Raw genomic sequence first — 22728 nt, 5'->3', positions numbered from 1 at the left:
CTAGGAAGATGCGCCATATATCTGTTAATTTTTCAAGTAGGAGTGTTATTGGTTTGTCACAGTGCTACTCACTTTCAACTCTGTTCTGTTTCAGGGGCTTTGCTGACTGTGGAACACTTGAAGGATGTCCTTGATGTGTCTGTAGAAGAGGGCAAGGAGAACGCTCTGTGTGTATCTGAGTAAGTAACTCTGTGATCCCAGTTTTCATGTATTACCTATGGCTGTCATTACTGGTCCATAGTGGGTGAAATAATTTCTTGTTTGGTTTTTATATATAATGGTATACAGAAAGATATGGCCTTCTCAAAACCTCATCCCTTGCCCATACATTATGATTTCTACCTGGCATTCCTGGCACTGGCCTTCAGGCTTCCCTCTCTCCTCTCAACATCTTAATGCAAAAATTCTGGACAAAGAAAGACATAGACCCCAAAACAGGGACAGATTTTAGATATTTCTCTCAAAAATTAGAAAGCTGCTAGAATAATAGGCTCTATATTAGCATGTATTTTATGAAGGACTTGAAGTCTGAAACTCAAATGTCCTTAATTGCTTAGTGCCTTCATTACTCAATAATTTGCCCTGAAAACGTAACATTATCAGGAACAGATCAAAACAGAGTCAAAGATTTGGACTTTCTGCAAAGTTCTGGACATTTGAGAGGTATGACTTTTGGAGCTCAAGTAAAAGTTTCCTTGACCTTTAATGGTACTGTCTTTGCTGTCTTGTCTCTCTTTTCTACTGAAGACTTATAATTTCAGGAAATCCTTAAGGCTGTGTGACATAAGGGAGGGTCCCTATAGAAGACATCACCTACTTTTCAAGGATGTCTGCAACCAGTATGCAAAGCACCATCCTGAACCCCGTAGGTGTTTCTACCCTTCATAGACACCTTTTAGGGATATCTAGTGGAGCAAACTGAGTTCACTGTAATACACTTTTGTGTGTCTTGTTTAAAACGGGTAGAATTTTTCATCTGCTTGGCAACTGTGCATTTTGGCTTGGGAACTCGCATACCAATCAGAGTGTAGCTGCAGATGCACCAAAGCTTAATCCTTTGCCACAGGCGCTGGCAGTCCATCCTTCAGAGAGGAAGTCCAGGACACTGGATTACTTGGGGTATTTGATATTTGCTTCCTCAACCCATATGAAGAAGATGTTGCAATACCCAAATGTACATTCTGTATTCTTAGCACAGGCTAATGGACAAAGCTGTTAAAAGTTGCTGATTCTGGTGAAAAACAGTGCATCAAAGCTCATATAGAAGACTTATTTTTTTCACAGTGAATTTGCTTATAGCACAAATAGCACTTGACACCACAAATACTGTCAGTTGTGCAGTAGGGTCTAATGTGACCTTATGCTTGCAGTTATGGATCTGCTTGATTTTTGATGACTATGTCATAACTACCTTTATGAATCCTCCTGTTTATAGGGCTGTTGGAGTTATGGGCAGGAATTGATTACTGCAAGGCTGTGAAAGAAAAGAGACAGCCCCTCTGCTGGGGAGCATCCTTCCATTTGTACAGAAGACATCACTGGGTACCAGTAGAGAAAACTGTATCCCACTACAAAATGCAGCAACAGACAATGTTACCAACAGCAGTCCCATGAGCTTGCAATTTTCACAAGGCCAGGCTTGGGCAGTAGTTTCAATTACCATTGTAACCTGAAATCCCAAGGTGGCAAAAGGGCACTTTACCAGAGCTGTATTTAATGTTTTTTAATGTTACTCTCCCCCTTTTCTAAACAAGGAGGAGGAGGTCAGTAGAAGCTGTACATCTTTGTGGATACATAAGTAGGGAGAGTAATTAGCTAGGATTATGGATTGATTTCTTGTTTCTCTACCACATCTCATTGCAAAAGCCAGTTGTCCATCTGGGAGGTTAAAAGTCTTTTCCAAAAATCATTTTAGTCACTGTAGACCTACAAGAACTAATCATTAAGACATAGGCACTTGTACATTTTATATACAAGAAAAAAAAACACATTAACGTGTTCACATTTATACAATTATCAATCCACCATTATATAAATTGATCAGTTCCTGCCTTCCTTTAAATCTTACTCTTCCAAAATATTATTCTGCGTGTATTCCCACGGTTTCCATTTTTCTATGTAATATATGCTCTTACCGTTTTCTATAGATCTCACTTCCACTTCTTTTATCTTTGCTGCAATATTCGCTACTTCAAATGCAGTTGGTTTAGACTTTTGATTGTCATTGTCTAATAATTGCTTTTTAGGCAACCACCAGGAGGTATTTCAGATAATGTAGCCCTGCTCAAAAAATAGTTACACCCGTTTGCTCAATCAGTATTTCTGACACAGTACCTTGTAGGGAATTGTTAACGTCAGCCCACTCATTATACTCCCAAAACATATGTTCCTGAATACTTTTTTCTTCCCCATCACATCTCCAGTATTTACCATCTAGCCTAGGGAAAATTCTTTTTGTCTGCTTGGGATATAAAAATACCTGTGTAAACACTTCCACGCAAAATCTTGAATCTTCTGGACTTTGTTGCAAATTTGGGAGCAATACACATGTCCTCCCATTGTTTCCTTGTGAAATGCTTATCCAGTCTCTTCCCAATCTTTTCTAACCTCCTCTCATTCCTATAGTTATTGTGTACATCTGCAGTCCAAATGTCTTCTTGGCTTCTTCTCTTTCTTTTACCATTCCCTTCCTAGTTATTTGGTCCCAATGCCTTGAGTCCTTTGCCAGTTTTCTCCAGGAAATTCCAGCCCCCACTTGTCTATTCTGTGTACCACTGAGTGCAGTCTTCCCTATTGGCAGAATCTTTCTCCATTCTTGTGTTGGCTTAGTTACTTTCAGATACTTTCCTCTACTTTATAAATACAATATTGTATATGGATGTTATTTTTCCTTAAGGATCTGCATCCAGAATTCTACTATTTCCTTATTTCTTGAATTTTCCCTGCTTCATCACCCCTTTCCACATGAATTGTAACTTTCTGCTTATGTTATGTATATGAGCCTTAACTGTATACTGTAAAATATCACTTCAAATTAGGTAATTCTAAACCACCGTGTTCTATTATGGATCACTTAAATTTTGCCCTCCAGGTAAACAAAGCAGTTACTGATATCACTGTAAAACTAGGAAAACATTACAGAGCTTTTTTTTTGTCATTCTTGTTCTGTCTCCCTGTGCATGCAGCCATCAAGTTGCTGTCAGTACTGATATTTGTTCCACCTCATAGGGGCTGAAAGCAGCTCATGGTGCTGTTTACTGTAGGCAGTTGTGAATTGTACTTTGTAGTTTCCTCCCATGCAGCTAACCATCACATGCATCCTGGTGCCTCCCTCCATTGTGTGGTCTACCTATTCTTCCTGGTTTCCTCCGGGTTCAATCTGATAGGTGCAACAAGATGCTTAAGGCATCCTGGGACTGCTAGTCAAATGTTGCCACGGACATGTTTCACCTAACACTAGCATTGTTTCCCCCTGCATTCTTCTGAAATACCCAAAGGGCCAGTGTGCAGTGTGGATGTGCTGGCATGTTGCTCTGCCGCCATAACAGCTTAACTAATGTTCACCCCTTCCCTTTCTTGGACCATAACCTCTCCACCCCTTTCCTTCACGTGATCATACATGGGGAATGTCGAGATGAAAACCCCCTCCAGAATGGGCATGGCCATCCCTCCCTTCCTGCCAGTGCCTAAGATGTCCCAAACTGTTAATCAAGCCCAAGTCACTTGGGCCTTAGTTAGGGCTTTATCCCTGTACACAACGACACTGCCGTATTTCAATTTTGTGATGTACCCCCCCCCCCCAAAAGCAGCTGTTCATGGGAGCCTGCTCTGCTTTCTTCTGTGGATATTTGCATTCCTGCCCATGTCTGATGAAAGCTACTGCTGGGTATATCTAAGCACACATCCACAGCCTGTAGTGCTGTATGTCATCCACCTCTTTTTATCTGAAGTAGATGTTGGCACATTGCAACAGGTAAGACTGTCTTTGCTCCAAGATGGACAAGACAGTGGTGATTTGCACTCATTTCTATCCTCCATCCACCAGGCCAGAACAGCTAGTGGATCTTGTGTTTTGAGGGTTGTAGTCAGGACAGTAAGTCAGATGCATTCCTCCTCCAGTTTTCCTTAAATATGCCTTATTTCCATACCTAGCTTGGGCACATATCTGTTCTCTAGTCTTCAGACATGCTGTTTTCAGATACTGCCATTCTTCAACTCCACCTGTTTTGCTGTCTTTCTGAAGTCCTAGAAACATATTTCCTTCAACCCTTGTAGATGTTCATGTTTCACTGTTGCAGTCATTACATTTGGGTTATCTGCTTGCAGTAGCCCTCAGTTGACCTGATTATCAAAGTCCTGGGTCCTGCGTTGATTGCTGTCTCATCTTCTATGATGTCCGGTAGTCAGGGGTATAAAGCATGCAGGCGATGCCATTACATCAGTCTTTCTTGCCGTGTGGTGCCCGAAGCAGAAGCAGTTCGCAAGTGCCGGTTGGCCGACTCCTAAAAATTTTGTTTTAGAGTTTCAGAACCGAAGTCTTCAACTAAAGCCAAGTACCCCGTTGGGGAAACTTTTTCTTGCTCTAAACCGATGTCAGTAAAAGTCAATAATTGTATTTCTTGTGGAAAGCAAATACCTCAAAGATTTTCATTCGTACTGTATTCCTTGCCTAGGCCCAGACCACGACGTACCCCGCTGTCGGTTTTGTGCCTTATTTAAACAACAAATTATTCCTTGTCTGTATATTTACACTTGTAAATATTTTGGTACTCTGTTCAATTACCCTGATATGGCTTCGGTAAGCCACCCGACTACAGACATTCCGAAAACATGCTAAGATAGACAGAGACAAGGCCGCCTAGGTCCAAAGCTGCGGACGACGCTTCTCCTAAGCTAGTCGCCAGTTCGCCAGTATTCAGTGAAGCGCTTTCGCAGCCCCTGATACCCGCTACTTCGGATTCGAAGGCCTCTACTGAGACCCATTTGGAGTCCGGTATGCCGCGAGATGCTTCAACTGTGAAACCTGCAGATGTCTCTACCTTGGATGGTCCGGAGCCACTGTGCAGGCACTGGCTTCTGAGGGTGTATTCAGGTCTACTGACTTGCGTATTAAACTGACGCCATCTTCTTCTTCAAGGCCTAAAACTCGATCCATGCCTAGAAAACCGATGCCCAGACCGCATGGTCAGGCCTCTATGCCCAAAAAAACAAATTATAAGAATGGCTGAAGACCTTATTACTTTAATCAGGGAAAGCCAACCTTCCCCCTCTAAGAGACCTAGGACTGAATTTTCTTCTGATTCTTCTGATCAGGATTCTAAAATTTCTGTTTCCTCTGATGACCAGGATTTACCCTTATCTACCTATGAGGATTCTGATGCAGAGGACACTATTCCCTCTGCTTCCCCTCCAGAGGATTTCTCTTTTGGTGAAACCTTGCATACTCTTGGGAGCATTTTTGCTGGGAAAGCCAGGATTACTCTGATTCTAAAAAGAGGCTTTAGGGATTTCTTATTCCTGCCTCAACATCGGCCTTTAGCTATCCCCCCTGTACTGGACAATGTTGATGTTGCCTTTTCGGAATCTAGCTTGGCCCCTGACTCCTTACCTCCTGCTCCCAGAAAACCAGATTGATATTACAGGATTCCTGACTCTCACAAGTTCCTCTTTAAAAATCCTACTGCGGATCCTGAGACCATTTCACAGGGACTCAAAGGCATTAAGGCTACTACTGCCACAAATCCTACCCCCTCTGATGGAGATTTCAGGGTGCTGGATAGATGGGGTAAGAAGGTATACACTTCTGCAACCTTGGCCATTAGGGCCTTAAACTGCCAGTTTCATATGTCATCAGCATATTATTGGATTGCTTAAACAGAAAATAATGTTGATTCCTGACTGTGCTGAAAATAAGGCTTTACAGGATTTAATGCATTCTGCTAAACAAGTTGGGAAAACAAAGAATTCACAGATATTAATGGAAAAAAGTTCCAAGTTACGAGGCATTTATGGTTGCAACCCAGAGAAAATTATATATTGCTTAAAATGTCCATGTAAAAAAAATTATGTTGGGGAAAGTAAAAGGCAGTTTTCATGCAGACTCAAAGAACACATCCAGAGATATAAGAAAAAGTAAATCAACTAGTCCAGTGGCAGTTCATTTTAAAGAATTTCATAGCAGTAACCCGGAGGGGTTACAAGCAACTGTTTTGGAAAAAGTAGAAACTAATGAATTAATGGTAGAGCAACATATAAAAATGTATTTAGAAAGAAAGAAACAATGTTAATTTTAAAGTTTGATACTATGTGCCCTAGAGGGTTAAATCAAGAATGCACTTGGAAGTGTTTGGTGTAATGGAATTTCAGTAATTGTTAATTAATTGGTTTTATTAATGAAGTAATCCATTTAATGCAAAAAGTATAAAATGCTGTGTTTTTACTTATGTGATTGTAATCTGTTAAAAGGCTGTTTACAGTCGAGGTGGTAGAGCGAGATTTAACGTGTATTTTTAATAAAAAAAAGAACTATTTTTTTCACTGGTCGGTTCTGTGTGGTATTCATTCAACTGTGAGCTCTTTACGTTGTGGTCTATAGAAGTTGGAAAACATACTTTGCAATGTGGTTTTGATTTACTAGAAACATCTTGCAGGGCTCCTGTCACTGGGACTGTACTTAGAAGGCATGCTTGGCTTAAGGAGCAATCTTTGCCTGATCATGTTAAAGCTAAATTGCTGGATGCTCCCTTAAACCAGGACCACCTGTTTGGCAGCAAAGCAGAAAAAGTACTTAAAAAGATGGAGGAAAAAGCTAAATCTATGCAGACTGTTAAAGATTTCCTGCAAGTACAGCCTCCAAGATTTAGTAGGCATTGGCCCTCTAAGAATTGGTCATTTCCTGTCTCTTCCAGGCCTTCAGTCCAAACCCAGAACCAGCAGAACACCCAGGCTCCAGTCCCAAGGTACGCACAGGACTATGTACTGGGGGGCTCCCACTTCCAAACAGGGAGTAGTAAGACTCCCCACTATGGTAAACGGTCTCAATGACTTAACTTTAAAACTTCCAAGCCCTTCACAACTGACTGCTCTTTTAGGGGGAAAGATTGCTCTGCAGGCAAAAAAAACTGGGAACTCATTACCCAGGACAAATTGGTTTTAAATATAGTTTCCCAAGGATACAGATTCCACTTCCACACTTTACCAACCCCAAACGGTTGGCCAGATCTACCCCCAAATCAGGGGGCAGAGGCTCAAAAGCAAGTTCTCTCTCTAAGTATAAGGGCTATTCAAACTGTCCCAGAAGAGGAAAGGGGATAAGATTTCTACTCGAGACTTTTCCTGGTGCCCAGAAAAGGCAACTCCTGGCATCCTATCCTGGATCTCTCTATCCTAAAAACTTTTTTGGTGATCCCAAAATTCAAGATGTTAACTCTTCACCAGTTGCTTCATATGCTAGGCAAGGATGCCTGGTTGGCAACACTGGATTTAAAGGAAGCCTACCTGCACTTCCCAATCAGGGAATTTTGCAGAAGATATCTAAGCTTCAAAGCAGGCTACATGCACTATCAGTTCTCTGCAGTGCCCTTTGGCTTATGTACTGCGCCCAGGGTATTCACAAAGTGCCTAGCCTAGCTCCAGTCATTGCATTTTGCAGGCAAAGAAATATTCAAATATACCCATACCTGGACGATTGTCTAATTCAGGCAGAAAGCCAGGACATACTTTTGAATCATCTGGCATTTGTACAGAAGGTGTTAACTTCTCTTCGGTACACCATAAACGAAAATAAATCACATCTGGTACCCTGCCAACAAATTGTATTCCTGGTAGCAAGCTTGAACACAACTTCCCAGATGGCTTTCCTCACGCCAGAGAAACGAGTTCATTTAGCAGTTTACTTCAAACTAATGGCCACAAAGACCCTGCTATCTGCAAGACAAATACTGCAAGCCTTGCGGTTCATGGCCTCCTGCATTCTCCTAATTCCATATGCAAGACTGCATATGAGGAAACTGCAGTGGTATCTAAAAAGCCTATGGTGTCAACATTCTCAGGATCTAGAAGCAATGATTCCTATCATACCTTGCCTATAGATAGAGTTCCTTTGGTGGGCAGAGGCCTGCCACCAAAATAAGGGACTGCCTTTCACTCTACCCCCAGCCGCCCAAACCCTAACAGACACATCAGACTATGCATGGGGGGGGGGGGGGCTCACTTGGCAGGGAAGTGCATTCAGGGCAAATGGAACCCAAGTCAAATGCACCTGCATATCAGTCAAGAAGAAATGTTAGCTGTACAGAATGCTCTGACAGCCTTCAAGGACCACATTCTTCCAGGACAGTTAATGGTAAAGACGGACAGCACCACTGTTATGCGGTACATAAACAAGCATGGGGGGGGGGCACTCATACCCTCTCTGCAGACTAGCCATGGCTCTGTGGAACACAGCCTTGAGCTACCAAATGCACCTACAGGCTCAATTCCTGCCAGGAAAGCTAAATACACTGGCAGACCAATTAAGAGGAAATCTCATGGACCCACACGAGTGGAAAATGGAGCCAAAGACATTCAACATTTTGAGAAACAAATGGGGGAGCCCAGATATAGACCTGTTTGCCTCCCCCCAGAACTACCAATTGGACAAATTCTGCACAAGGACTCCCCACAAACAAGCTTGGAAAGTGGATGCCCTGTCCTTCACCTGGAAGAATGTATCTCTTTATGCCTTTCCTCCTCTGCCTCTCCTCTCCAAGGTACTACTAAAGATGAAACAGAACAAACCGAGGACAATTCTGATTGTAACAGACTGGCCATGCCAACACCCTCTCTTGTGCAGTGTGTCACTGCTGGCACTATGGCACCTGCTTCAGACCCCTACCCTGCTGTCCCAGTAGGAGGGCCAGATTCTGCACCCTCTGCTTCAAACCCTGAACCTGGCAGCCTGGTTAATTACCTGATCTCTCCATTGCTATCCCTCAGTAAACAAGTGTTGGGTGTCATTCTGGAGGCAAGGAGGCCTAGTACTAGAAAATCTTATGCTGAAAAATGGAAAAGATTTAATACTTAACTGAGATGCTTCATAAGGGCCTTTCCTTTTCCTTCATCAAAATTCATGCCTCAGCCATTTCAGCTCATTACAACACAGAACCGCCCCACTTCTCTCATCTACTGCTCAAGCAGTTCCTTAGAGGGGCCAAAAACTTTAAGACCACCCAGGAGAGCCCCAACTCCAGCCTGGGACCTTAACTTTGTATTGGAAAAACTCACTCTACCATCTTTTGAGCCAGCCGCAAGTACTAATCACTTCAGCAAGAAGGGTGTCTGAATTACAGGCCTTTATGGCAGTGGAGCCTTTCATCATCTTTCATGCGGACAGGGTGTCCCTCAGGACCAGTCCCTCCTTCATGCCCAAGGGTAGTATCCAGTTTGGCTCTTAATCAGTTCATTCATTTGCCAACATTCTTTTCTAATCCACAGAACAAAGGGGAACGTATATTGCACTCCTTAGATGTGCACAGACAACTTGGATTTTACTTGGACAGGACTAAACCTCTCAGGAAATCTGAACAGCTGCTGGTGGCATTTGCTGCAGGGGCAGAGGGGAAGGCCATTTCAAAGCAAACCATTTCTAAATGGATAGGACATTGCATTAATTTCTGCTGTAAGCACCATTTAAAACCTAGCCCACAGGGGATAAGACCTCATTCAGTCAGGGCTGCATCTACCTCTACAGTGTTTCTCAGAGGAGTCCCTACCAGGGACATCCTAGAAGCTGCTACCTGCAGTTCTGTACATACTTTCACCAAGCATTACAATTTGCCAATTTTCTCTAAATCCAGATCTGGCTTTGCCACTGGAGTCTTGCAGGGCCTTATAGCTGGTTCTAATGCTATCTAATTTCCTCTTCCCATCCTTAGCTTTGGGAATCTACCCAAATGTGTTGACTGCAACAGTGAAACAATAAGAACATAGTATAGTTGTATACATGTACCATAAATGTAGGTGCTCGAGTGTATTCACTGTTGCAGTCCTGGTTACCCTCCCTTCAGCCCCCTGACTTCTCTTGACTGTTACCTTTCCTCCTTGTTTGGTATATATTATATCATGTGTATTTGCTTTTTGCTGGGGGTGTTCCATACCATATAATTGCTTCCTATTGTGGGGGCACCTGACATCTGGGGAAAGAAAAATGGATATAATGGTGTTCGCTATATGCTTTATACCCCTGACGACCTGACATCATGGAAGAAGTGACAGCATCCGACACAGAAATCCAAAGACTCTGGTATTCAGGCCGGCTGAGGGCTACCTACAGGCAGGTAACCCAAATGTGATGACTGCAACAGTGAATCTACATTTATGGTAAGTGTACCACAACTGTACTTTCCTTCTTGCTGCTGACACAGTTTTAAGTTAGTTTGTCGTAGGATAATTACCAAGTTCAGAGATGTAAGATCAAAAATTGACAAAGGAGAACAGTGTGCAGAAGGTTAACACGTGTCTACATTTCAACCTGGATGCCTGGTGTAGGAGGAGTAAGGAGCTTGAATACCATCTCAAGCTGCTGTCTTGAGTGTTTGGATAATAACCAGCATATGGACTGATGGAAGAGTCCCAAGTGTCATCCCAGGTAGAGGACTTTGATCACTGAGAAATAGTAAGGGACCAGGAGGCTAGATCTTCTCCAAAGTCTCTTCCAGTCAAGTCATCTGCCATCGAGTCCTCCTCCCTTTTTGCCATTTGCAAGCTTCTTCCTTGACTACTGAAGAATGCCTCACTCCCATTACCTGCTAATGACCAAGGGAAGGATAGGAGTGTCTGTTTCTACCCTGTAGCCACCTCAGACAGTGAGACCCAGGGATCTTCTGCTACACACTCTGATTTGGGATAGACAGGCCAGCATGTTCATGTTGAGTGGGGTATTTGAGTCCCACTGTGAGACTTTGGAGGCTGTGCTAGTATCAGGGACACCTACTTCACTACCCTGCAAGTCCTGAGTTTACTTCCTCTCTACCCTCCCCCCATCCTGAGGTGGCCTCCACTGCATTTCCTCTGCTTTCTGCCAAAAAAAAAAAAAAAGCTTAAACCTGTATTCCTTTTGCCTCCTCCAGTGGCAGCTTGTCCTTGAATTTGTCATAGCAACAACCTTGAGAAAACCGTGACCTGGTCCTCCACCTCCCAGAGACTGAAGTTTTCTGTATACCCACTAGTGACTCCAGTGACATTATCTAAGCAAACCTAGGTAGTAGATACTGTTAGCGATTTAGTGCTGCATATGTACTAGGTGTTTGGTATTAACAGCAACTTTCTGTTCTGCAGGCAAATTTCAAGCCGTTGGGCAGGGAGGAAAAGGGGGCATTTCCTCCTCCTACTTTGGGCTTTATGTAACTAAATTATTTGTGATGCCAGCTTAATTTCCATTCCTCTTTTTTAAATTTCGCCAAGTCTTTTGGGTTTCTAATACAATGACGGGAATAGACCCCATTCCGTAGTCAAAGTATGATTGAACTTCATGAAATTCGTATTGTTTCAGTGTTTGTTTGCCAGAAGTGCTCATCTCAGCACCCGTAATGTGCCCGGTAATGACTCCTCCTGCAGTTAATATGGAGTTACTTGTATTGGTAACATAAAGAAAATCAGAGGTACATGTAGTGATGCAAATGCTAAGATGTTCTAAAGAAAAATGTTTTGTAACCACAAACGACAAAGATTTAATAAAACGTAAAACAAACGGTAAAGCGCTTTCGTCCCTTCCAACATGGGACTTCATCAGAACCATTTGAAACAGAGTGTTTTATACAAAGCAATTAAAACATGCTCCTTAAAGCTGTACACCATCTTAGAAAAATACACTTACAAGATGAGCTAAAGTAGAAATAAAGAAGGGATCTCTCTTGTAATTTGTGGTTACAGTAAAAACTCAGTTAACTGGAATTCCAACGACCAGAACTCTCAAGCAACCAGAAAAAAATCGAAGAAATAGTCGAATTTTCATGTGTTGCACTTTATGTTCTTCGTGTTTCACTGTTGCAGTCATTACATTTGGGTAATCCTGCTGGCAGGTTGCCCTCAGTCGGCCTGAATTCCAAAGTCTTGGGTCCTGCGTTGGCTGTCGTCGCCCCTTCCCTGACATCAGGTCGTCAGGGGTATAAAAGAAGCAGGCAACGCCATTTTCTTTATTCTTTCTTGCCGTGCGGTACCCGAAGCAGAAGCAGTTCGCAAGTGCTGGTCAGCAGACTCCTGAGATTTTCGAGTTCGAATTTCAGATCCGAAGTCTTCTATAAAGCTAAGTACCCCGTTGGGGAAACTTTTTTCTTGCTCCAGAACCGATGTCAGAAAAAGTTACTAATTGTATTTCTTGTGGGAAGCAAATACCTCATAAGGACTTTCATTCTTACTGTATTCCTTGCCTAGGCCCTGATCATAACTTTCTGGGTTGTCGGTTTTGTGCTAGATTTAACCAACGCACTATTAAGTGTCGGTATGAGTTTGCTTTAAACTACTTTGGACACAGGTTTAATTATTCAGAAATGTCGTTGGAAAGCCATCCGTCTACCGGAGTTCACAAAAAATGCAAAGAAAAAGAAAGACAGCCGAGTGCCAAAACCGACTATGAAGCTTCTCCTAAGCCAGTCGCTGGTTCTCGGGGAGGCACTTTCGCAGCCCCTGACGACCGCTACTTTAGAGTCGCAGGCCGCTACCAACTCCCACGTGGAGTCGGCCATGCCGCTGGAAACTCAAGGTATTGGAGCCTCGTACGCTAATCCTTCAGATGGGTCCGGAGCCGCTGAGAAGGCACCGGCTTCTGAGGGTGTATTTGGACCCAAACATCTATACATTAAACCGACTTCAAAGGCAAAGACTAAAGCTCCTTCAAAGGCAAAGAAGCAAACTCAAGAGCCACGTGGACAGACCTCCATGCCCAAAAAACAGATGCTCAAATTGGCCGAAGACTTTATTACCGTGATCAGGGGTTCCCATCCCCCTCCTGATAAGAGGCCTAGGCAAGAGACTGACTATGAATCTTCAGATCAGGTTTCCATTTCTTCTGATTCCTCTTCTGATCAGGAATATTCTTTTCCCCCTATGAGGATTCTGATGCTGAAGAATCCATACCTTCAGCTTCTCCTCCTGAGGACTATTCTTTTGGGGAAACCTTACATACCATGAGGGAGCATTTCCACTGGGGAAACCTTACATACCATGAGGGATCATTTCCACTGGGAGAGCCTAGATTTTTCAAAATCTAAAAAGAGGCTCAGGGATTTCCTGTTACTACCTCAGCACAAGCCACTAGCCATCTCTCCTGCGTTAGACATTGTAGATGTGTTTTCGGAGTCTAGCCTTACCCCTGACTCCTTACCTCCATCTCCTGTTAAGCCTGACAGATATAAGAGGGTTCCTGACTCACATAAATTCCTTTTTAAAAACCCTGCTGCAGACCCAGAAACTATTTCTCAGGGTCCCAAGGGAGTTGAGGCTTCCGCTGTAAAAAAACCCTACCCCTTCTGACAGGGATTCTAGGAAAAAAGGTTTATACATCTGCTACCATGGCTATAAGGGCCTTAAACTGTCAGTTTCATATGGTCAAATTTCAGCAACATGTCATGGCATTGCTTAAACAGAAAATGTTGTTAAACTCTGAATGTGCAGAAAACAAGGAAAGGCAGGATATATTGCATGCAGCTGAACAAGTTGGAAAGCATACTTTGCAATGTGGTTTTGATTTTTCAGAGGCCTCCTGCAGGGCCGCAGTTACAGGTTCTGTAATTAGAAGGCATGCTTGGTTAAAGGAGCAAAATCTGCCTGATCATGTTAGTTAAATTATTAGATGCACCTTTACAGCATGATACTTTGTTTGGTGTTAAGGCAGAAGAGGTGTTAAAGAAAATGGAGGACAAGGCTAAATCTATGCAAACGGTCAAATATTTCTTACAAGTACAGCTACCTAGGTTTAGTAGACACTAGCCAACAAAGAATTTCCTGTGTTAGACAGACTTCAAAGGGGCAGAACCAGATGCCCTAGAGGCAGATCCCAGGCGCAAGGCTCATACAGGTCAAAGCAATGGGGTGCTTCTACCTCCAAAGTTGGAGAAGACAAATCACAACCATACAGGAAACGGTCTCAATGACTTCCCCCTGCCTGTACCAAGCACTTATTTCCTGGCAGCACCCTTAGGGGGAAAATTAGCACTTTTTTTCTCAAAATTGGCACATTATAACCCACGACAAGTGGGTTCTAAATATCGTGTCACAAGGCTACAAGTTCCATTTCCATACCCTGCCAAAGGCAAACGGCTGGCCAGATCTGCCAAAAAATCAATGGGCAGAGGCACAAAAACAAGTCTCATCCCTCATGGACATGAGGGCCATTCAACAAGTGCCAGAGCAAGAGCAGGGACAAGGATTTTACTCAAGACTGTTCTTGATACCCAGAAAGAACAAGGCCCGGAGGCCAATACTGGACCTATCGATTCTGAACACATTCCTGGATATACCAAAATTCAAAATTTTGACTTTGCAGCAGCTTCTGCCCATGCTGGGCAAGAACGCTTGGCTTGTAACTTTAGACCTAAAAGAGGCATTACCTGCATGTCCCAGTCAGACAAGTATGCAGAAGATACCTCAGATTCAAGGCTGGCTCAATGCATTACCAATTCTCTGCACTGCCCTTTGGCTTATCTACTGTGCCCAGGGTCTTTACAAAGTGCCTGGCACCAGTAATTGCATTCTGCAGACAAAGAGGAATACAAATATATCCTTACTTGAACAACTGTCTAATTCAAGCAGAGAACAAGGACATCCTTCTACAGCATCTGGCGTTTGTGAAAAAACTTCTAACATGCCTAGGGTACACAGTCAGCGAAAATGAATCAAAACTAGTACCCTCTCAAGAGATAATATTATTGGGTGTAAGCTTAAATACAACTGCCCAGATGGCTTATCTCACGCCAGACAAACAAAGATAACAGATTATCTTTTTCAAAATGTTAGCAACAAAGGCCCAGTTATCTGCAAGAAATATTCTGCAGGCGTTGAGCTTCATGGCATCCTGCATCCTACTAATTCCATATGCAAGACTGTATATGAGGAAACTTCAATGGTACCTAAAAAGTGGACTCAACATTGCCACAGCCTGGAAACTATAATTATTCTCATTCCCTGCCTGCAACAGGAGTTTCGATGGTGGGCAAAGGCTTGTCACCAAAATAAGGGACAGCCATTCACATTACCCCCAGCCAGGCAGACACTAACAACGGATGCATTAGATTATGCCTGGGGGGCCCACATGGCAGGAAGATGCATTCATGGAACATGGACCTCAAACCAAATGCATATACATATAAATCAAAAAGAGATGCTAGCTGTTCAAAATACCCTGACAGCCTTCAAGGACCTACTTCATCCAGGACAAATACTGATAAAGACAGACAACACCACGGTCATGTGGTATATAAACAAGCAGGGGGGGCACACATTCTTACCCCCTTTGCAGACTAGCTATGACTTTGTGGGACACAGCATTGACTTACCAAGTGCATCTGCAGGCACAGTTCCTGCCATGAAGGAAAAATACTCTGGCAGACGATCTAAGCAGAAACCTCATGGATCCCCACGAGTGGCAGCTGGATCCACAAGTCTTCAGCATGATAATAAGGAAATGGGGATGCCCGGACATAGATCTATTTGCCTCCCCTCACAACTACCAACTAAAGAGATTCTGCACAAGGATTTATCACAGACCAGCATGGAAAGTGGACACCCTATCCTTCAGCTGGAAAAACCTATCAGTATATGCCTTTCCCCCTCTGCCTCTCCTCCCCAAGGTACTCCTAAAGGTCAGACAGGAGAAGCCAAAGATGATACTGAATGCACCAGACTGGCCCCACCAGTACTGGTACCCAATATTAAGGAGCTTGTCTCAATGCCCAACTTGGACCTTACCTCAAATACCGCATCTATTGTCCCAGCAAAACAATCAGATCCTGCACAGCCAGCTCAGGACTTTAAACCTGGCAGCATGGCGGATAATGTAGTCATACAAAACACACCTCTCAGTAAAGCTGTGATGGATGTCATTTTGGAAGCCAGAAGGCCTAGTACTAAAAAATCTTATGCTGGAAAATGGAAGAGATTCTGTGCTTGGAACCAGGCACAAGGAACAGATACAGCTGTGCCAAATATTCCTCAGATTTTACAATACTTAACTGAGATGCTGGACAAAGGCCTATCTTTCTCATCTATTAAAATTCATGCCTGTGCCATTTCGGCTCATTACAATGCAGAGCCACCAATCTTTTCTCGTCCCTTATTAAAACAGTACCTCAGAGGAGCCAAAAATCTAAGGCCTCCAAGGAGATCACCAATGCCTGCATGGGACCTCAACTATGTCTTAGAAAAACCCACCCTGCCTTCTTTTGAGCCAGCTGCTACTGCTGATGTAAAGTTTTTATCTTGGAAAACAGCTCTGCTCCTAGCAATAACTTCTGCAAGATGAGTTTCAGAGCTACAGGCACTCATGGCTGTGGAACCTTTTATCATTTTTTATCCGGACAGGGTCTCCCTGAGGACAAACCCAACATTTATGTCTAAAGTGGTGTCCAGTGTGGCTCTTAACCAAACCATTCATCTGCCAACTTTTTATCCAAATCCACAGAACAAGGGGGAAAGAATTCTGCATTCTTTGGACATACACAGACAGCTTAAGATTCTACTTGGACAGAACCAAAGTTTTCAGAAAGACAGAGCAATTACTAGTGGCATATGCTGCAGAATCACAAGGAAAGGCTATCTCAAAGCAGACTATTTTGGATAGGCCACTGCATTCGTTTCTGCTACTTATACCATGGCAAGTCAGTGCCCAAGGGCATTAGGCCACATTCCACCAGAGCTGCAGCCACTTCAACAGTCTTTCTCAGGGGAGTACCAACCAAGGACATTTTAGAGGCAGCTGCTTGGAGTTCAGTGCACACCTTTACAAAGCACTATCATCTGCCACTCTACTCTAAATACAGGGCAGGCTTTGCCACTGCAGTTCTGCAGAGTCTCGTAGCCGCTCCTAATGCTGTTTAGCTCCAGCCTCCCAACCATAGCTTTGGGAATCTACCCAAATGTAATGACTGCAACAGTGAAACACGAAGAACATAGTACAGTTGTGTACACTTACCATAAATGTAGATGTTCGAGTGTATTCACTGTTGCAGTCCAGGTTACCCACCCACCATCCCCCCTTTTCTTCTGATGGAACCTATGTGGTGTATTTGCTTGTGGATGAAGGTAAAGTGTATATTGCTGCATGTAATTTTATATATAGATATACATTTTGGCTACTCTCTTAGGGGGCACCTGACATCTGGGGCAAGAAAAACTAAAGAAAATGGCGTCTGCTGCTTCTTTTATACCCCTGATGACCTGACGTCAGGAAGGGGCGAAGACAGCCGATGCAGGACCCAAGACTTTGGAATTCAGGCTGACTGAGGGCAACCTGTCAGCAGGATTATCCAAATGTTATGACTGCAACAGTGAATACACTCGAGCATCTACATTTATGGTAAGTGTACACAGCTGTACTTTTCCCCCCTCGCAGAAACATACCTTATATTTTTAGAGTTTTAAGTTTTAAAAGGAAGATAGGAATAAATTCCCTCTCTCACCAACCTAAGAACAAGTCAAACCAAGCAAATAGTATAGGGAACAGTATTACTCAGGCCTGTTTTTAATAGTAACTCTCAAGCAACCAGAAAATACGAATGTTCTTCATGTTTCACTGTTGCAGTCCTCACATTTGGGTTATCCCTGCCAGGGTAGCCCTCGGCTGGCCTGAATGCCAGAGGCTTAGTATTTCTGCGTCGCTTGCTGTCGCTTCTGGACTGATGTCAGGTCGTCGTCAGTATGAAGTAAGGCAGCCGACACCATTACAAGTCTTTCTTGCCGTGGAGCCCGAAGCAGAAGCAGTTCACACAAGTGCCGGTTGGCCACTACCTGAATTTCGGCTACTGAAGTGAAATTGAAGTCTTCTAAAGCTAAGTACCCCGTTGGGGATCCTTTTTTCTTGCACTAACCGGTATCAGAAAAAGTTAATAAATTGTCTCGCCTGTGGAAAGCAAACACCACACTGAGACTTTCATTCTTTCTGCTCACTTGTTTAGGCCCAGACCACGACGTCCCCCGTTGTCGCTCCTGTGCTTTGTTCAGCGCCAGAACTGTCCATCGTCGGGCCCTCATTGTAGCTAGATATTTTCGCTTACAGTCCTCTGATTCCGATATGACTTTGATAAGCCATCTGACAGCAGATCTTCCGAAAAAAACATAAACATAAAGATAAAGATAAAGACAGACTGCACAGGTTCAAACCTACCAGCGACGCTTCCGTTAAGCTAGTCGTCAGTTCTCCGGTCCTTAGTGAGGTGCTTTTGTAGCCCTTTATGCCTGCTTCTCTGGATTTGCAGACCGCTACTGAGACCCTTTCAGAGTCCGGTATGCCGCAAAACTCTTCTTCGACTAAGGATCCTGTGGTCGTCATTACCTTGGATGTGTCTGGAGCCGCTTAGCAGACACCATCTTCCAAGGAAGTCCTTCTCACTACCGATTCTCGACACAAACTGATGTCTTCTTTTGCGGCTACCATTCTTTTGAAAATGACCGAGTTTCTTAGGCCCAGGGTATGAACCACACCCATGAAACCGACGACCCAATGTCAGGCACCTACTTCCTTGCCTCCATCTCAAATGCTTAAAATGGCGGAAGACCTTATCATGCTGATCAAGCTACCCCCTCCAAAAGGAAAAGAGATCTGTCCCCTGTAGTTTTGTCTGAACAAGAGTCAGATGACTCTGATGCATCTGAATATGAAGACATGCAACCCATACCTCTCAACCTGGACACCTCAAAAATCTGGACAAGGCCCATGTAAAATAGGTACAAATCTGTACGCTGATTAACATCTAATTTGCATACATAATTACGTAAACCCACCCACTCCAATGGAATTGTGGGATACCAACTTTCAAACGTGAACAGATGACCAAGATATGGCCCCAGAGTCCCCCTGCAGCCATTCCAATGTCCCGTCACCTGGCTAATGTGTGCATACTGCTTTACTTTTACAATGATTATTTGGATATTATTTTTACATTTTACAGCACAACAATGCCCAAACACTAATAAACATCTGGTAAACAAAGCAGTAATGTCTCACAATGAAAATAGACTTGGCATTAAAACTTCCCTGCCCTTGAAACTCACATTCCTTGAAACCCACACCACATCCAAAGAAAATGCATTTGGTCAGTCGTGGATAAAAATCATCTTTGGGCTGTTTTCAAATCATTGGCCTCTTGCACACAAAACAAGAAACATACATGTGCTCTTTTCTTTGATGCATCTTCCTGACTTTATTCAATTGTATTCCTTGTACAATACAACACACTTTTTATAGAGCATTTTAAATTATTTTAACATTTTTCCAGTAGGCTGTACTGTAGGCAGTGAAACAAAATGCATGAACAAATAATGACAAAGTTGCCCAATTCAGAACAATTCCATCATAAAAGTCTACTTCCACATCCACACTATACATAGAATGACAGTAGTATAAGCCATAGGCATCTTACACAGCTTCTCACTCTTATTTTCAATTTCATTTTTTTTTTTTGGTGGTGGTGGGGGGGGGGGTCAGAAGCCAGGGACACATTTTAAACATTGCTTGTATAGTTTTGTAAAGTTAGAATAAAATGTTGTGTTACCACAAAGCATTTCACTAGCAAGTCTTGAGCCCTGGTCCCTATGAGCTACAGTCAGAGTAACCATGCATTTCACTAGCAAGTCTTGAGCCCTGGTCCCTATGCGCTACAGTCAGAGTAACTGCACAGCTTGCTAAAATGTAAAATGGACCTGTCCTGCACTGATTTCTGTAAAATGTAAACAGAGCTGCTATTGCAGGGATTTCTCACACACACAGTAAAACGGACCTGCGCTGCTTGCTTAGTTAGTACAAAGATTTCTGTAAAATGTAAATTGAGCTGCTACAAAGATTTCTAATGTAAACCACACATTAAAATGTAGCTGCTACAAAGATTTCTAACATAAATCGGAGATGCGTACACACACACACATTTCTGCAAAATGGAGCTGCTACAAATATTAAACCGGAGCTGCTTACACAGATAAATCTGACTTGCAGAGATTTCTCCAACACGCATTGAAACGGAGCTGCAAGATTTCTAATCTAAACCACACACACACCAACGATTTATATAAAATGTAAAACGGACTTGCAGAGATTTCACACACACTTTTGCTTAAGCTGCTACAAAGATAAATGTAAAACAGACCTGCATTTCTCACACACACACATTAAAACAGAGCTGCTACAAAGATTTCTAACATAAACCAGAGATGCTTACACACACACACACACACACACACACACACACACACACACACACACACACACACACACACATTTCTGCAAAATGGGGCTGCTACAAATATTTCTATTTTCTAATATAAACCGGAGCTGCTTACACATACTTAAAACAGAGCTACCTGCTTGTTTTTACACACATGGACAGAGCTGCTTTAAATACGGATACTTAACATGCAACGGCCACACACCCTAAATCGCTACCTAACAAATAAGTGAATACCCAGCCACACACGCACACACACTTTGCTTCCTTACCTAATGCCCTGCCTTGCTTCATCCTGTTCTCTCAGCCTGCAGCCCAAAGCGCGTTTACGTTGGAAGAAATTTGCATTAATAAAATAACTCCGGTCACCAGCCCATTCGTAGTATTGCAGCAGTTTAAAAAAGTAATGTAAAGCCAGCCCATTCTCGGCAGCATTAGTGCTGCTACTGTTTAATTCTTGTTTCCCGCCTGCTGAGCCTGCTCACAGCCAGCTGGAAATAATGATGCGAGCTCCTCGAGCTCAATTCCGACTGGCTGGTATCATTGACGGAGCTGATGTCATCGCGCACGTGATGACGTCAGCTCCGACAGCGCGAAAATTCAAAACCTAAAAAAAGAAAGCAGAAAAATCGGAAACAAAGGGGTGCCATTTGGGAATCGTGGCACCCCTTCATTTTGACCCCAAAACTAGGTAAAAAACGAGTAATTCGGGACGGTTGGGGAGGTCTGATGCAACCCCTCTCTACTTATGAGGATTCAGATGCAGAGGATTCCATCACTTCAGCCTCTCCCCAGAGGATTTTTTTTTTGAGGAAACCCTTCATACCTTAAGGGAGCATTTCTAATGGGAGAGTCAAAACTACCCTCAGTCTAAAAAAGAGACTCTGGGAATTCTTACATCTTCCACAGCACAGACCCTTGGCCATCCCCCCAGTCCTAGATGTTGTGGAGGATGTTTTCCTGGAATCCAGCTTGACTCCTGACACCCTCCCTCCTGCACCCAGAAAACCAGATGGGTACTTCTCTCAACTAGCCAACAAACCCCGGTTATTTGCAAGGAAGATCCTGCAAGCTCTGGGGTTCATGGCATCTTGCATACTACTACTTCCATATGCCAGACTGCATATGAGGAAACTTCAGTGGTACCTAAAAAGCCTTTGGTGTCAACACACTCAAGACCTGGAGATTCTTTTTTTTTTACCTATAATTCCTTGCCTCAGAAGAGATTTTCTTTGGTGGGCAACAGCATGCTCCCACAACAAGGGACTACCTTTCTCCCCACCTCTTGCCGCCTAGATCCTCACCACAGAAGCATCAGACTATGCTTGGGGTGCACACCTGAGCGGCAGGTGCATACAAGGCCAATGGAGCTCGCAGCACATCTCTTTGCACATCAACCAAAAAGATGATGGCTGTGCAGCACACCTTGATAGCTTTCAAGCCCCTTCTCTCACCAGGGGCTCTCCTGGTCAAAACAGACAACACCACTGTGATGTGGTATATCGACAAGCAGGGAGGGACTCACTCCTACCCTCTTTGCAGGCTGGGCATGACCCTTTGGCACACATCCTCTGCCATGCAACTGCACCTGTTAGCACAATTCCTACCAAGTTCTCTCTACTCTCTGGCAGACCAATTAAGCAGAAATCGTCTGGACCCATACGAGTGGCAGCTCCACAGAAGAGCCTTCACCCTAATAACTCAGAAATGGAGCACCCCGAAGGTCGACCTGTTTGCCTCCCACACCAACCATCAGTTCAGCAAATTCTGCACCAGGGAGCATCACTGCATGGCTTGGAAAGTGGATGCCCTGTCCATACCGTGGGTCAATCTATCGGTCTCTGCCTTTCCTCCACTACTTCTCATCCCCAGGATACTGCTCAAAATGAAGGAGAAAAAACCAAGGACAATTCTTGTAGCTCCAGACTGGCTTCGTCAGCACTGGTACTCCTTGCTGCTCAGCCTGTCCCCACTGCCACCATGGCATCTTCCTCAGATTCCAAACCTCCTGACCCAGAGGGAAGGGGAATTCATGCATCCCCAATTGCAGATACTCAATTTGGCAGCTTGGCTTATTCCCTAACCCCGGATCAATCTGCCAACCTCAATAAACAGGTTCTAGATGTTATACTTGAGGCCAGACACCCTAGCACTGGAAAGTCTTAAGTTGACAAATGGAAAAGGTTCTGAACCTGGATCCAGGCTAAGGGAGGCCAATATGGCACAGCCCTCCCTCCCATCCTGGATTACGTAGCTGACCTACTACATAGTGGCATCTTTTTTTCTCCTCTGTAAAAATTCATGCCTCTGCGCGCTCTGC

The 22728-nt window shown here is 43.6% G+C and overlaps 1 protein-coding gene across 12 annotated transcripts in view; it reads left to right on the top strand.

The window, feature by feature from the left end:
* The window catches only part of EPRS1 (glutamyl-prolyl-tRNA synthetase 1), a 1752234-nt gene that overhangs the window by 99161 nt on the left and 1630345 nt on the right, over positions 1-22728 (top strand). For all 12 annotated transcript variants that reach the window (XM_044061601.1, XM_044061548.1, XM_044061611.1 and 9 more), the window contains exon 2: positions 95-179. In XM_044061601.1, the coding sequence (XP_043917536.1) occupies positions 95-179 (85 nt within the window). The remainder of the gene's footprint in view (positions 1-94; positions 180-22728) is intronic.

Source organism: Protopterus annectens, chromosome 1.part0 (genome assembly GCF_019279795.1).
Source record: "Protopterus annectens isolate FY-2018-M chromosome 1.part0, PAN1.0, whole genome shotgun sequence".
Taxonomy (NCBI): domain Eukaryota; kingdom Metazoa; phylum Chordata; order Ceratodontiformes; family Protopteridae; genus Protopterus; species Protopterus annectens.
Note: the sequence above shows the minus strand (reverse complement) of the source record. Positions and strands in the feature narration are given on the sequence as shown.